The sequence below is a fragment of the Alternaria metachromatica genome (genome assembly GCF_023757995.1).
Source record: "Alternaria metachromatica strain BMP 0045 chromosome Unknown scaffold_9, whole genome shotgun sequence".
Lineage (NCBI taxonomy): Eukaryota > Fungi > Ascomycota > Dothideomycetes > Pleosporales > Pleosporaceae > Alternaria > Alternaria metachromatica.
This window is the reverse complement of record NW_026055500.1, coordinates 677978-691401: the sequence shown is the minus strand read 5'-3', so window position 1 is coordinate 691401 and position 13424 is coordinate 677978. Positions and strand designations below refer to the sequence as shown.

The window sequence follows — 13424 nt, the reverse complement described above, 5'->3', positions numbered from 1 at the left end:
CATATGGAGTGAACCCCATGCATGGGAACATGGGATACAGTACCTCACCACACATGCAAATGCAACAGCAGCAACAATCACAACTAGCGCCGGGTCACCGCCGTCAAGTCTCGGAAATATCTGGAGGCGATGATATGAACAATCCAGCAAAGCGTCAACAAATGTACCCTCCCCAAATGCCACAGCAGATGGGGTCCATGCAACCACGCCCACGTTGATAGCAGGTGCAACTATACGTTCAGGCGGTCTCGCCAATCAAGTCTCACAACGAATGTGATGCAGCCACCTCTTACAGGATGACAGGTGTTGAGCATATGTTGTACTGCTGGACAAAGGCAATCCAGCCATTTTCAGGGCCGATAGTCGTGATCGGCTCTTGTATCTACAGGAGAAAAAGGTGCAAGAATAGGACAGCTCAGGGAGCTGTCTGTCAGGGTATTTTAGGACCTGCAAGTCTGAGGCGTTCAAGGTCATCTATCCATTGTATCAGGTCTGGGTTGGACGGTTGCTAGAAAAATACCCTACTTGCTAGATAAACAATTATATTCTTCTCTCGAATATAGGGAGGTCAAAGTAGCCAACGTCAAGGATATCTATACTACTTATTTTTCGCACTTCCCTCATTGTGGGCTGCCTTGAAAAAACTGATGATCACTCATGTCTCTGGACATCAGAAATCTCTGACAGCAGCTACTGACTCTAAAGCTGTTCGTGTAGAGCTACAGGTCTCGCTTTGCATGCCAATCTTGGTCATTCCCTTCAGGTGCAAGTGTCGTCGCAATAAGCATTTCCGAGCACATGTCTGCCCTGGTGGTCCAGACCTTGATAGCCAGCCCAGAAGGCCGCGCACGAGCATGTTCGAGAATCATGCGCAGCGGCTTACCCGCAGAGCCACCCCGCTAAAGGATCTGAGACGTGACGGAGACCCGAAGATCTGGTAGGCGTGGTGGTCCCTGGTCGGGGGCTTGTGACTCAGCGGTGGTGGTCAGTTAGTGGGAGCTTTTTGGAAGTCGTAGGCCAAACCCCTCCACGTGCACCACGAATCTAGAATTCTAAGCGCCCCTCGAGCTTTTGCGCAACACACTACCCAAAAGTGAAGATGCCACCGAAAGGCAAGAAAGGCCAAGACAAGGGCAAGTCCGGCGAGGAGGAGCGCGATGAGCCGCTGCAGGCTGTGGTAGGTTGCGCAACCCAACTGGTCGCGAATTATGCTAACCTGGTAGATACTCGCGGATCCTTTCGAGACACGCTTCAGTCCCTTCACACTCGAGCACCCAAGAGTACGCACCCCCCGAATACTGCCAGTTGTACGCTGACGCCTGCTAGTGTCTTCTGCCCCTCGCGAATACCCCGCTCATCGAGTACACGTTCGAGTTTCTCGCCAATGCCGGCGTGGAGGAGGTCTTTGTATACTGCGGCGCACACAGGGAACAGGTTGAAGACTACATCAAGGCCTCGCGATGGTCCTCCAAATCGTCACCCTTCTCGCGACTGGAGCTGATCCAGTCGACGTCGCATTCCATCGGTGATGCGATGCGAGATCTGGACAGCAGAGGCCTGCTGGTTGGCGACTTTCTCTTGGTCTACGGCGATGTGGTCAGCAATCTGCCCCTCGAGTCTGCACTCGCAGCGCATAGGGCGCGGCGGGCCAAAGACAAGAACGCTATCATGACCATGGTGCTACGCGAGGCAGGCGCGACTCACAGGACGAAAGCCCAAGGCACAAGTCCCGTCTTCGTGATTGACCCGCAGAAAGACAGATGCCTACACTTCGAACAGATGCCGAACCGAGACCAGACGCACTACCTCTCCATCGACCCCGAACTGCTCTCCACCCACCAGGAGCTCGAAGTCCGCCAAGACCTGATCGACTGCGGCATCGACATCTGCACACCCGACGTGCTTGCGTTATGGAGCGACAACTTTGATTTCCAAGCGCCTCGCAAGGGCTTCCTACACAGCGTGCTCAAAGACTACGAGCTCAACGGCAAGACCTTCCACACACACATCATCTCAGATCACTACGCGGCAAGAGTACGGAATCTCCACGCATACGAATCGGTCAGTAAGGATATCGTCTCGCGATGGGCATACCCGCTGTGTCCGGACAGCAACCTCGTTCAAGGACAGTCATATCGGTTACAAAAGGGCAACACATACAAAGAGGAGGGGGTCATACTTGCGCGCGACTGTGTCATCGGGCCAAAGACAGTCATCGGTCGGGGCACCAGCATAGGCGATAAGAGCGTCATCACCAACAGCATCATCGGGAGGCATTGCCAGATTGGCCGGAATGTCAAGATTGACGGGGCGTATATTTGGGACTACGCCAGCATAGCAGACGGCAGTACGGTTACCAAGGCCATCCTCGCAAATGAGGTTTCTATAGGGCGCAGATGTACCATCGAAGCTGGTGCTCTGATCTCATATGGGGTCAGCATCAGCGAGGGTATAACGATACGAGGAGAGCACAGAATTACAAGGGCAAAGCGGAGACGGGAACAAGGAGAGGAGGTTGTCCGTGGCGATTCAGACCCTGCGATAGTTGGCGAGAAAGGCGACGGCTTCGAATTCCACGACTCCGACGAGGATGATGAGGACGAGTTGGTGGATGGTCTGGCCACCAAGGGCTCAAGTGAGTACATTTTCAACAACAACTGCCGATATGCACTAACAAAGGCAGTGTACACATTCTCAAACGAGTCAATATCCACGATCAACTCGGATTCAGAAGCAGATATGATGGGCATGGAACGCCACGACCGATCTGCAACGAGCAGTTTCCTGTCAGTGGGCTCGGCCGACAGTCAACACGCGGCAAACTTCGATCACGACGCGTCTGCGAGTATCTACGATTCGCTAGTCGAAGGTCATGAATCAGCCAACATCCAACTGGAACTCACAGCCCTCCGCATGAGCACAAACGCGTCGGACCACCAAGTCAGACGCGCAGTCGTCTCCTCCTTCGTCAAGCGCGTCACCCAGCTCACCAAGTCGGGCGAAGCGATCAAGAGTGCCGTTGCGCAGGTCTTCGGGCAGCACAAGGAACTCATCGATCGCTCCATCTTCGACAAAATCGCTGAAAGCAAGACGGATCAGATCGACTTCATGCTACTGCTCCAAGCCGACCTATGCAACAAGGAGAACGGCGATGCGATCCTACTGAGCGCATCAACAAAGCTCGTCGAGTTGGACTCGATAGAAGAGGATGGTATGATACAATGGTGGGAAGACGATAAGAGCACTGAGAACGCGGACATGGAGAAGGTGAGGGAGAAGACGAAGAGCTTAATCGACTTCTTGCAGCAGGAGAGTGAGGATGAGAGCGAAGAGGAGAGTGACGAAGATTAGTGATGGCTACAACACGGTAGAGGTTCGGTATATTAGGGACACTATTGTAGCAGATATTCAAGCCCGCGAGTCTACGTGGAAAAGCAATGCTAGCATGAAGTCACGAAAGTCTATGTCGGTGGCCGGTTTCATGTGAGAGCATAGGCGACACCATTATAGAGGTACGTCTTGGCCGCTGTTGTCCGCAATGGACATTTGTGACTGCGAAAAGCAACGAGGATGCCTTGAGGGTACACTGCGTTTTACCATAATAGACTGGTGACAGGCGAAAAGGTGTGTTCTAAGCGCGCGGTGAAATGTGGAGAACGCGGTCAGGTTCCGGACGCCCCTGGACTGTTGCCTCCCAGAAGGCGCTAGGGCCACCCCGATGAGTGCCCGCATCGAGGACCAGCAATCGACTGCTGGACGCCATCTTTCACTTCCTGTGACTCCTTCCCTTCTGCGCTGCTGACCAATACGCTGCTGTTTCCGACCACCTGTACCGCCACTCACCACACGCGCCTCAGGCCTTATCTCGTCTTTGCACGTCGCTCCTTTCGCCGCCGCCTGTCAAGCCCGCGTTCCGTCATCAGGCGGGACTCCTCCATCATCACGCCGTCCACCACCCTTCGCAAGCGGAAGGCCGACGAGGCAGACAACTACCTCAGCCCCGCCGAGGAATACCCCCACAAGAAGACCAACCACTCTGTTGTTACTCTACCAGCCACGCCCGCAACCGACGCCGGCAAGATGGACTCGGACGACGACTTCAACAGCTCCATGAGCGGCGATGACTTCGACGACCAGGACAGCGACCTGGACCTGGAAGAGGGTGCGCTTCCCCCAGCTGCCACTGAAGACACGTGCTAACACTGCCTAGACTCCGACTTTGACATGGACCAAGATGACGTCGGCTTTGAATCACAAGACAAGGACATCAAGCCCACGAAGCAGGCCTTCGAGGTAGACTTCAAAGTCTTCGACCCCGCCCAGATCCAAGCACAGCAAGACAAGCAGGTCGACGAAGTCTCGAGCATCCTCGGCCAGCCACCCGAAGCCGCCGCCATCCTCCTGCGGCACCTGCGATGGAACAAGGAGCGCCTGATCGACCAGTACATGGAGAAGACAGACGAGGTCTTGGAGTTAGCAGGCCTGGGCCAGGACTCCACCACCAACCCGCCGAAAATAGAGACGATACCAGGCTTCGTCTGCGACATCTGTTGCGACGACGACGCGAACCTGCGGAGCTTCGCCATGAAGTGCGGACACCGGTTTTGCTTAGATTGCTACAGGCAGTACCTCGGCACCAAGATTCAAGACGAGGGAGAGGCTGCCCGCATACGCTGTCCCGGAGAAGGCTGCACTCGCATAGTCGACTCAAAATCGCTAGACCTTCTCGTTACGGCAGATCTCCAAGACAGGTACGTGATGATCGCTCTACTTTCCTCCGACATACTAATAGTCGTAGATACCACACCCTCCTCACGCGAACCTACGTCGACGATAAAGAGAACCTCAAATGGTGCCCTGCGCCCGACTGCAAGTACGCCGTGGAATGCCCTGTAAAGAGCAAGGACCTCACCAAGATCGTACCAACAGTACACTGCGAATGCGGACACGACTTCTGCTTTGGATGTACATTGAACAACCACCAGCCTGCACCTTGCGCGCTGGTCAAGAAGTGGGTCAAGAAGTGCGAGGACGACTCAGAGACCGCCAACTGGATATCGGCCAACACTAAGGAATGCCCGAACTGTAACTCTACAATCGAGAAGAACGGAGGGTGCAACCACATGACGTGCAGGAAGTGCCGCAACGAGTTCTGTTGGATGTGCATGGGCAAGTGGTCGGAGCATGGCACGAGCTGGTACAACTGCAATCGCTTCGAAGAGAAGAGCGGATCCGAAGCCCGCGACGCGCAGGCTAAGTCCCGGCAGTCGCTCGAACGATACCTCCATTACTACAATCGCTTTGCGAACCACGAACAGTCGGCGAAGCTCGACAAGGACCTCTACCTTAAGACGGAGAAGAAGATGCAACAGCTACAAAACTCATCAGGCATGTCGTGGATTGAGGTGCAGTTCCTTGACCAGGCTTCACATGCGCTTCAACAATGCCGACAGGTGCTTAAGTGGACCTACGCCTTTGCCTACTACCTCGCCCGCAACAACCTAACGGAGATCTTCGAGGACAACCAGAAGGATCTGGAAATGGCCGTCGAGAACCTCAGCGAGATGTTCGAGAAGCCAATCGATCAGTTAAAAGACCTCAAGGTCGATATCCTTGACAAGACTTCATACTGCACCAAGCGGAGGATCATCGTCCTCAACGACACAGCGGAGAACCTGAAGCTCGGTATGTAGTCCACACGCCTCCATACCCTCCTCACTGAACTACTGCTAACATCAACAGGCACATGGAAATTCAACGTAGACCTAGTCTAGAAGCCTCCTAAACCTCGATCACGACTGCCTCTACTCACGTATACGAGTACCACAAATACTCTTGGACTGAGAACACGGGTATGGCAGTATTAAGGATCGCTGTCAGGAGGTCTGCGCACGAAGTGCAATGGGCTAGCAAAGAAGATGAAGTTTCACGCTGTTTTTACGTTGCATGGTCGGTTCCACTGGCGCTTGGAGAGAGGTATGGCATTGTTTGCATGGCGTTGATCAATCTGTGGTAATCAGCGGTTCAGCGGGCTAGGCTTAGCATTTTATCTTCCTTTATGTTCGACATTTCCACATACTCGACGCAGGTTCAGAGAAGATATCGAATTAGACGTTCAAATTTCAGTGTTGCTGTTGCTCTGGCGTCGTAATGGAGTGCTGTTTGAAATTCGAAGATTGTCAGTGGCTCTCGCTTCTATGGGTCCTTCCACAACCAGAAGATGGTAACCAGATTATGCTGTGCCAGGGAGGGCAAACATTTCCGCTTCTTTTCTTCCATTCTCCATCGTCTCACATACGTGCGCAAATTCTAATCCGAATCCAACTTCTACCACGACCCAGACGCCGACATCGTCGCCGCCGAGGTCGACATTTTCGTCGCGAGCGACGTGAGTACCTCCCAGCCCCCCTATGATCACCCACCCAGCACTAACAAAATATGCGTATAGCTGATAATGACAACGCAAAATACCCATAGCCAGTTCCTGGAACTTCCGGCCGAACTGCGACTGATGATATACTCCTACGCTCTCACCAACTCAGTACCGGTACTGGCTACTGTCATCAGCATCAACACTGACGGCGGCTCTATTCAATTTCCCAAACTCTACGCACAAGGGGAGTATCACACGCGGTACACTCTAGAGACCCCCCAAATTCCAAAAGCCGAGTTCAACCAGCTCCGATACGTCTGTCGACTTTTGTGTCAAGAGACGAGGGGCTTGAGCCTGCGGTACAACGAATTGGTTTTCATGAAAGAGCCAGGAACGACAACACCGGCACAAGCAATATGCGCGAGGTTTTTAGAGGCCATTCCTGCCAGTGCACAAGCGAGAATCCGACGGATTACGGTCATCGCGGACACAGTGACGCCCAGGCCGTTGGAACACGCTTCGATCACTAGGGATTGTTGGTACAATATCGGGCAGCTGCTCACGGGCGGCGAATACCCTATCATACACTCGTTCTGTCGCGCCAACCCAACTGCGAAAGTCGTGGTCCGCTATGACACTAGGCGTATAAACAAGTTCGGACACGAAAAACCTCTTATGGTAGGCACCAGATACGCGCTGCTTCACGCTAGCCTACGCTTCTTCTTGCGTGGCTCTTCGGCTGTTGAGGCAGGGTTGCTCGAGGCAATGACAGGGGGTTCAAGTCATCCTCAACATCACTATCCCTACGGATTGTGGAGAAAGGTACATGTTGCCGAGTGGGCAATCGCTACATGTATGATACCAGCGATAAAAACGACTCCGGATGCTGAGAAGATCTTCAAAGGGGCGCTATTGGACAATTTCAGAGTCACGATTTCTAGATGGTATCGTGTGCCGAGTCCTTTGTGGGTGATGAAGGATGAGTGGTATGCGGCCGCGAGGCGGGAGTTTGAGGAGGGGTGTTAGACGCGTTGGAGAAGTGGAAATGGAAGAAGAAGGGTCATATGGTGCACGATATTAGCTACGGGCAAGATATAACTTCATTCCCACCCCAAACTCTCCAAACACCAGACCACCGATATGAAAAGTCCATCATCATCTTCCATAACCCTCATCTCAACGCCTTCCTCAATTTCCTCATTTCATCACCCCTACCACTCATTATCCTCACCAAACCAATACCCTCCAGGCATGTTCACACCCCATCCGGGTTGGCCGAACGAATACGGATCACCCAAGCTAGCATGCATACGCGGTCCGCGGTTGGAGTTAACGCGCGGTCTCCTCCGTAGCTCCGTTGAGTAAGGAGGGCTCACGCTGCGGTAGTCGCCTGAGTGGTAACCTTGGCGTGGTTCTTCGTAGCGGTTGCGCGGTGGAGAGATGCCGCGCCTGTATGCGTAGGGGTTGTGTTGGGCCCATTCTTCGGGGGTGAAGCGGGGGTACATGGTTGGTTCTGATGGGGATTTGAGCTGGGGTGTATTTACTGGGTGGTGGTGCTTTGATGTTTTGCGTTGTGATAATTGGGTAAGAGATGTAGTGGAGAATGAGCTGGCTTTGTTGATGTGGTAAAGTTGCAGGATAGCTCTGTGCTTTTATACGTGGGCTACATGATGAATGCATGGAGGACTGTGATCGAAGTATGAAGTGTTGCGACAAGATCGGGTGAGTTGGCGGATCTTAGGATAGCGATGCGCTGGCTCGGAGTGATGGTTGTGGCATTTCTGAGGCGTGGGAAACATTTGAGACATTCAATACAAACTTACTCTGGACGAACGACTATCCTGAGATGTAGCAACAAGCTCTATTAGAATAGTCCATCACATCCATCCCCGGCAAAAGTTCACATCACCTACTTCGCACCCCTCACAGATACACGCTTGAACCATGGTCTAGATGCCCTACGACGACACATGGAAGCTCTTGTAGATCTTGGCCTAAGACTTTATCATAAGTACGCCTGTTGCCTTCTTAATTGTGAAGTGGCTAAGGGCACTTACTTGTATACGGGTTGAAGTTTCTCTCCTTTACTAGCTGAAATTCTGGAAGAGCTGACTTGGTGCGTTTGGAGTATCTGGTTATGCGAAAGGCAGCGGAGTATAACAATATTGCGAAGAGTGTGCGAAGATTGAAAAGGAAGTTAATGACAGGATTTAGCGAAACTAGAACTTGAAGAGACAGGATACAAAGACGTAGATGTTTGGGGTTTATTCCAGTGCACAGTTTGTTACGAAGATGGAGAGGGGTCTTTCTAAGCAACAAAAGCCTCTGAAGACCGATGTGAATGTTAAGGTAGCGATACAGCGGTAAATATTAGAGCTGTCGTAAGCAGAAAGCCCCAGAAAAACAATACAATATGACTCTTTCTGGTCGACCCAATGTACAGAGCGAGGATCAACTCCACAGGTAGAGGGAATAGAAAATAGGTTATCCGCGACGTATCAAACGCACCGTACACCGTCACCATGACACATACAACCATTGCGGAGATGGACAGTTTGTGGCTCCTGATCCAGGTTTTAGTGTTCCACTCAAGGCCACTGTCGCCGGTGGGAAGTAGTGGGTTTGTGTAAGAGATTGATCCTCCGCGCAGGTCTTTCGTTATGCAACGACGCAGCTTCGCCTCAGTGAAAGCAGATATGTCATCGCCCTCTTCTTTCGCAGGGTGTTGAGCGGTAGGAAGAGTATGCAACGAGGGACTTTTAATCTGATCTCGCATAGCAGCGGCGAGTTCAAAGACAGCTTTGTACTCTCCTGCCACGTCTTCTTTACTTCGCCCTCGCATTTCCATGTTTATGTAAGCCCTGAGCCACATAACATAGAGCCCCGAAGTCCATATGATATGGAGGATTATCACAATAAAAAGCTGAATGTAAGAGAACCCCCACTTGTAGTCCTAGATGGATCAGCCAAATAAAGATAGCTTCAGAAGATGCAGACGTACCGACGTCGCCTGGCACTTCCCGTTTTGCTGCAGATAGCCTAAATGGTAAGTCTTATTTTCGTACCCCCATAGTAGTTGTGACGTAGCGCAGGTATCGATTTGAATAGACTTCCAGCATTCGCTGTTTTGATAGGGGGCTGATATATTGAGGACAGGAGGTGGCAAATCGATGCTCCCGAAAGTCGAGTTTGTCGCGTTTACTCCGTTGAGACCGTACGTGGCAACATCTGTGTGTACATCAGCAGCAATAATACTCTTCTGGACAGTGTAACTTACATTTGTACACGTCAAGTCCCATATCGCAGGCGTTCTTGTCATTGCTTGATGCACGGCGATCGTAACAGTCGGGAGACTTCCATTGCATACCACTAAGCCATGAAGTCTGAATTTGGTGTCCAGGAAGTACTACTAGGCAGTCAAACTACAGCATTCTCTGATGTTACGCTATGGTCACTTGCCTGAGTCACTTGGATCAGCTGTCACGATATGACCACCATCTCGACCCGGGATGCGCCAACCGTCATGAATGATGAACGATGCGAATTGAAACGAGCCGAAAGGCACATATTCGCCTTCAGTGGTATTAATGAATGGTGCGACATTTGCGCTATAACCAGTCATCGCACTGGCGAGAGTCGGATATACAAAGGTGAAGATCATGGTATATACCATAAAGACCATGGCTATCTTGGAATGTAGACCGTGGCGCGCGACGAAATCTCGAATTGTATGGAGTGTAGCAAGGAAGAGGCCACCGTTCGGTAGGAAGATGGTCCGATATGTCCCAAACGTGACGGGCGTAACTTGCATGGATGTTGTCACATATTTGGCGAATACGTGCCACGATATGTATGCGACGACGGCTTGACCACCGCGACCAACAAGCTTGTGGGTCATTAGCTTCCTAATCCTTATGGGTATCGTAACTCCTGCCTTTTGGGTGTGGCGCAACTTACGATGTCCCAGATTATGTCTATAGCCTTCACCTGGGTGAAGCTCATCTGCCCCCATCCCATGGTAATTTGGAAAAATCCCGAGCCGCTCAGATATCGAAAGTGTGAGGAGTCCATGGCGAAGGAATTATCGGGTAAACAGGCCTCCAAGTGACCGAATAGATCGGAATTAGGAAATGACGACCAGATAAGACAGACTAACAGCATTTCAAACCACGATATGAGAAGTAGCCATAGTCCAAAGCGACGCCATCGTTTGCGCAAGTCTCCAGCAGCTTGCTGATGACTTTCACGCAAGGCCGCCGCAAAGTGAGAGAGTCTCGCGCGGAGTGTAGATGCGACGTGAGAGGGTTTTGGCGTCATTGCAGAAGCAGAGAAATGAAAAAGCTTGTGTGTTTTACCGAGCATCAAATGCTATGTCTTAATCGCGCCTGAAATGTAGGACCGTCTGTAACATTGGGAAGCAGGGACTTGATAAAGGCATGAGAAGACCGCGCATTCTATGATACCTACCAATTGCAGTAATTATGAGCGTAGTTAATCTAGCCGATCTTCTGCTGACTGCAGCACTGCCTCTTTCAAGAAGGGTGCCGGGTGCCAGATTGGTCGCACTGGCGCCTATTGCACAACGTTTTCGATCAGATAATGGCCTACGCAAGTCTTGTGCATCAGCAGATCACGACCCTTAGGGACAGGATATCACTTGCGCTTTGTGTAGGATTCTACCCATCGCAGCGACGGCGGTAGTGGTGGTGGTGATGGTTGTTCTGAGAGTGGCGAACTGTGCATCGCATGCAGCACTGATGTTCCAAGGTTGGTTCGCGGGCAGTGCGCTGTGGCACTCCGCCACCACATCTGCAGATGGCATGCAGTCTTACCGGGTTATTCATTGAACGCGCACGCATAGCAGTGTGTCTATATTGCTGTGAACGCTGGTGACCTTCTGACGCAGCTATGCAGTTGAACGCGACTTTGAGGCACAGGAGGAAGTGGGATGACGCTGTGGCACCAACGCTTACATCCTCAAATCGGCCCTTCAAGGGCGAAGTTACCACGAACGTCGGGGCGGAGATCCCAACACATAATCATTGATTGCATCTCGAACAACTCAAAAGGCGCCTGGTGGTGAACACCTAAATACAGTTTTACAGTTCTATTGATGCGCGACAGACATGCCTTCCGCTTCCAATCACCATCGTTCATCAAACCATGGCCGTCTCTGGCTTGTGTCTCGCCACTTCTGCCTTCCGGATGTTATGGTAGTCCATATCCTCAAAATCAGACGTCGTGTTTACTGACACCAGCGGATCATCTTGCGACGCAGGTGGACTTTGCCTCTTACCACCCCAGATGAAAGTTCTGACGGTATTCAATGTTCCTCCTAGCGGTCTCTGGGTGGCGATCCTCGGCGCGCTTGGATCCTGGTGCTTGTCATGGAGCGCGTCGCTTCGCTGGGGACTCCGCCCGCTGCTTCTTGAGGATCTGGAGAGCCTTAGCACCGACAGGAGACGGTGCCCAAATCGCTGGAATACAGTATCCTGCTTTCTTCGGTCATCATCGACAGGGTTGGTGATGAAGACTCCGCGGATAACAATGACGGACGCCATTATGAGCGCGACGCAGGATTCGACCATGAACCAATACGCAGCCCACACCGGTGCAGTTCCGAATGCCGCCGCTGTTGTTTCGGTCAACGAGCCAACGACCCGTATCAATGCGCAAACAACCATTACTGCCGAGAGACCCATCAAGGCCACGATTGATAGTTTCCGAGAAAACGACATCATCGACTGGTTTACGACGACAATGGGAACGGTAACGACTAGAAATAATGAGCCTGTGAACCGGGGTAATGAAGTTTCTAGCTGTATGACTTACTGAGAATATCGCCTATGATGTCAAGGACGCCAACGATAACATTACCCGCGACACTTCTCTTATGCATCTGGGCATCGCCGCATTTAGCTGTATAAACTCAGTACTTCGGGTCTTGATAATGGACAAAACATTGACTGACCTGCGTCTGCACCAAAGTGTGCACATATGACGACAAAGTTGACTACGGCATAGATCCAAGCAATGACAAGAAAGCCTGCGGTGATCCAGAAAAATCGTACGACTCTGACCGACAGTCCAAGGGTCAGGCCATGGAAGAAGTACATGAAAGCAAATTTAACTAGATAAATGGAATTCCATCCGAAGATGGAGAATATGAACGCCCACTTGGGGATGTCCAAGATCGCAGGAATGTCCTCTCGGAATGGGATTGTCTTCCTTTGGTTTATGGCTTCGACGAGATAGAAAGGATTAAGAGCCTTGTGGACACAGGCGAACGCCACTGCCAAACACAGCGACGATGCCAAGACGAGTCCGTCGTCCCATCGTATTTTCCGCCCTCCGAAGATGCGAATCGCGAAGCGCACGAATACGGAAAGAATGGCGAGCCCAAAAAGGAGTCCAGTTGTGATCTGAGGTTTTCGTTAGTATTAAATCTATGGCCAGCACGGGGAGTGCATACCACGAATGGTACTTTGTCAATTCTACCAGCATGCTCGATGGCATACTGTCTGCCAGGCACGTATTGCGCGGGTGGCAGCTTCGATGGATCAATCGACATGACTGGAGAGAAGCTTTGGTAGGATGAGATCTCAGTGAGAAGACTGAACGGTATAGCTACAGAACTTCAGACGGGACGTCGAGACATAATAAGCACATCGCAAGATGTGGGATCACCGGCGACCGCATAGAGGCTTGGGGCTGAGAATATTTGGAAATAGTAATTGCATTCAGATCAGATAGTTGCCTGCTCTTCCTTTGCGCTAAACATTGGTGTGCTGGAGAGTGGTAACAGCCCGGAGCTGTTGCGAGTGGGGTCCATGACCGGTCGGCGTCGGGTAATGAAGAACGAATCAATACATCTCCAAGAAACCGATGACTTGGTAGCAGGCTACTAACCGGCATGGATAAAATCATTTCAGCTGTCGGGATGCATGGCATTGTAGTACAAGAATGCGGTGTCTGTGCTATAGATAGTGCTGACATGCATGATGCCCAAATAGGGCTAGCGCCCTACCCGTGCCGCCCCCAAGGCTACTTC

General features: G+C 51.7%; 3 protein-coding genes across 3 annotated transcripts; 2 read left to right on the top strand and 1 right to left on the bottom strand.

The window, feature by feature from the left end:
- Positions 1-1099: 1099 nt before the first annotated feature.
- J4E83_005032 (uncharacterized protein) lies at positions 1100-3351 on the top strand (the record flags this gene model as incomplete). The annotated part of the gene is made up of 3 exons (XM_049331954.1): positions 1100-1177; positions 1224-1280; positions 1327-3351. The coding sequence occupies 3 exons, from the start codon at positions 1100-1102 to the stop codon at positions 3349-3351; spliced, it is 2160 nt and encodes a 719-aa protein (XP_049189049.1).
- A 729-nt stretch (positions 3352-4080) lies between these two features.
- J4E83_005031 (uncharacterized protein) lies at positions 4081-5774 on the top strand (the record flags this gene model as incomplete). Its single annotated transcript, XM_049331953.1, has 4 exons — positions 4081-4162; positions 4211-4751; positions 4799-5685; positions 5743-5774. The coding sequence occupies 4 exons, from the start codon at positions 4081-4083 to the stop codon at positions 5772-5774; spliced, it is 1542 nt and encodes a 513-aa protein (XP_049189048.1).
- Positions 5775-11529: 5755 nt separating this feature from the next.
- Positions 11530-12944, bottom strand: J4E83_005030 (uncharacterized protein; the record flags this gene model as incomplete). Its single annotated transcript, XM_049331952.1, has 4 exons — positions 11530-12149; positions 12206-12292; positions 12345-12795; positions 12846-12944. 4 exons carry the CDS (start codon positions 12942-12944, stop codon positions 11530-11532), a joined length of 1257 nt encoding a protein of 418 aa, XP_049189047.1.
- Between the last annotated feature and the right edge of the window lie 480 nt (positions 12945-13424).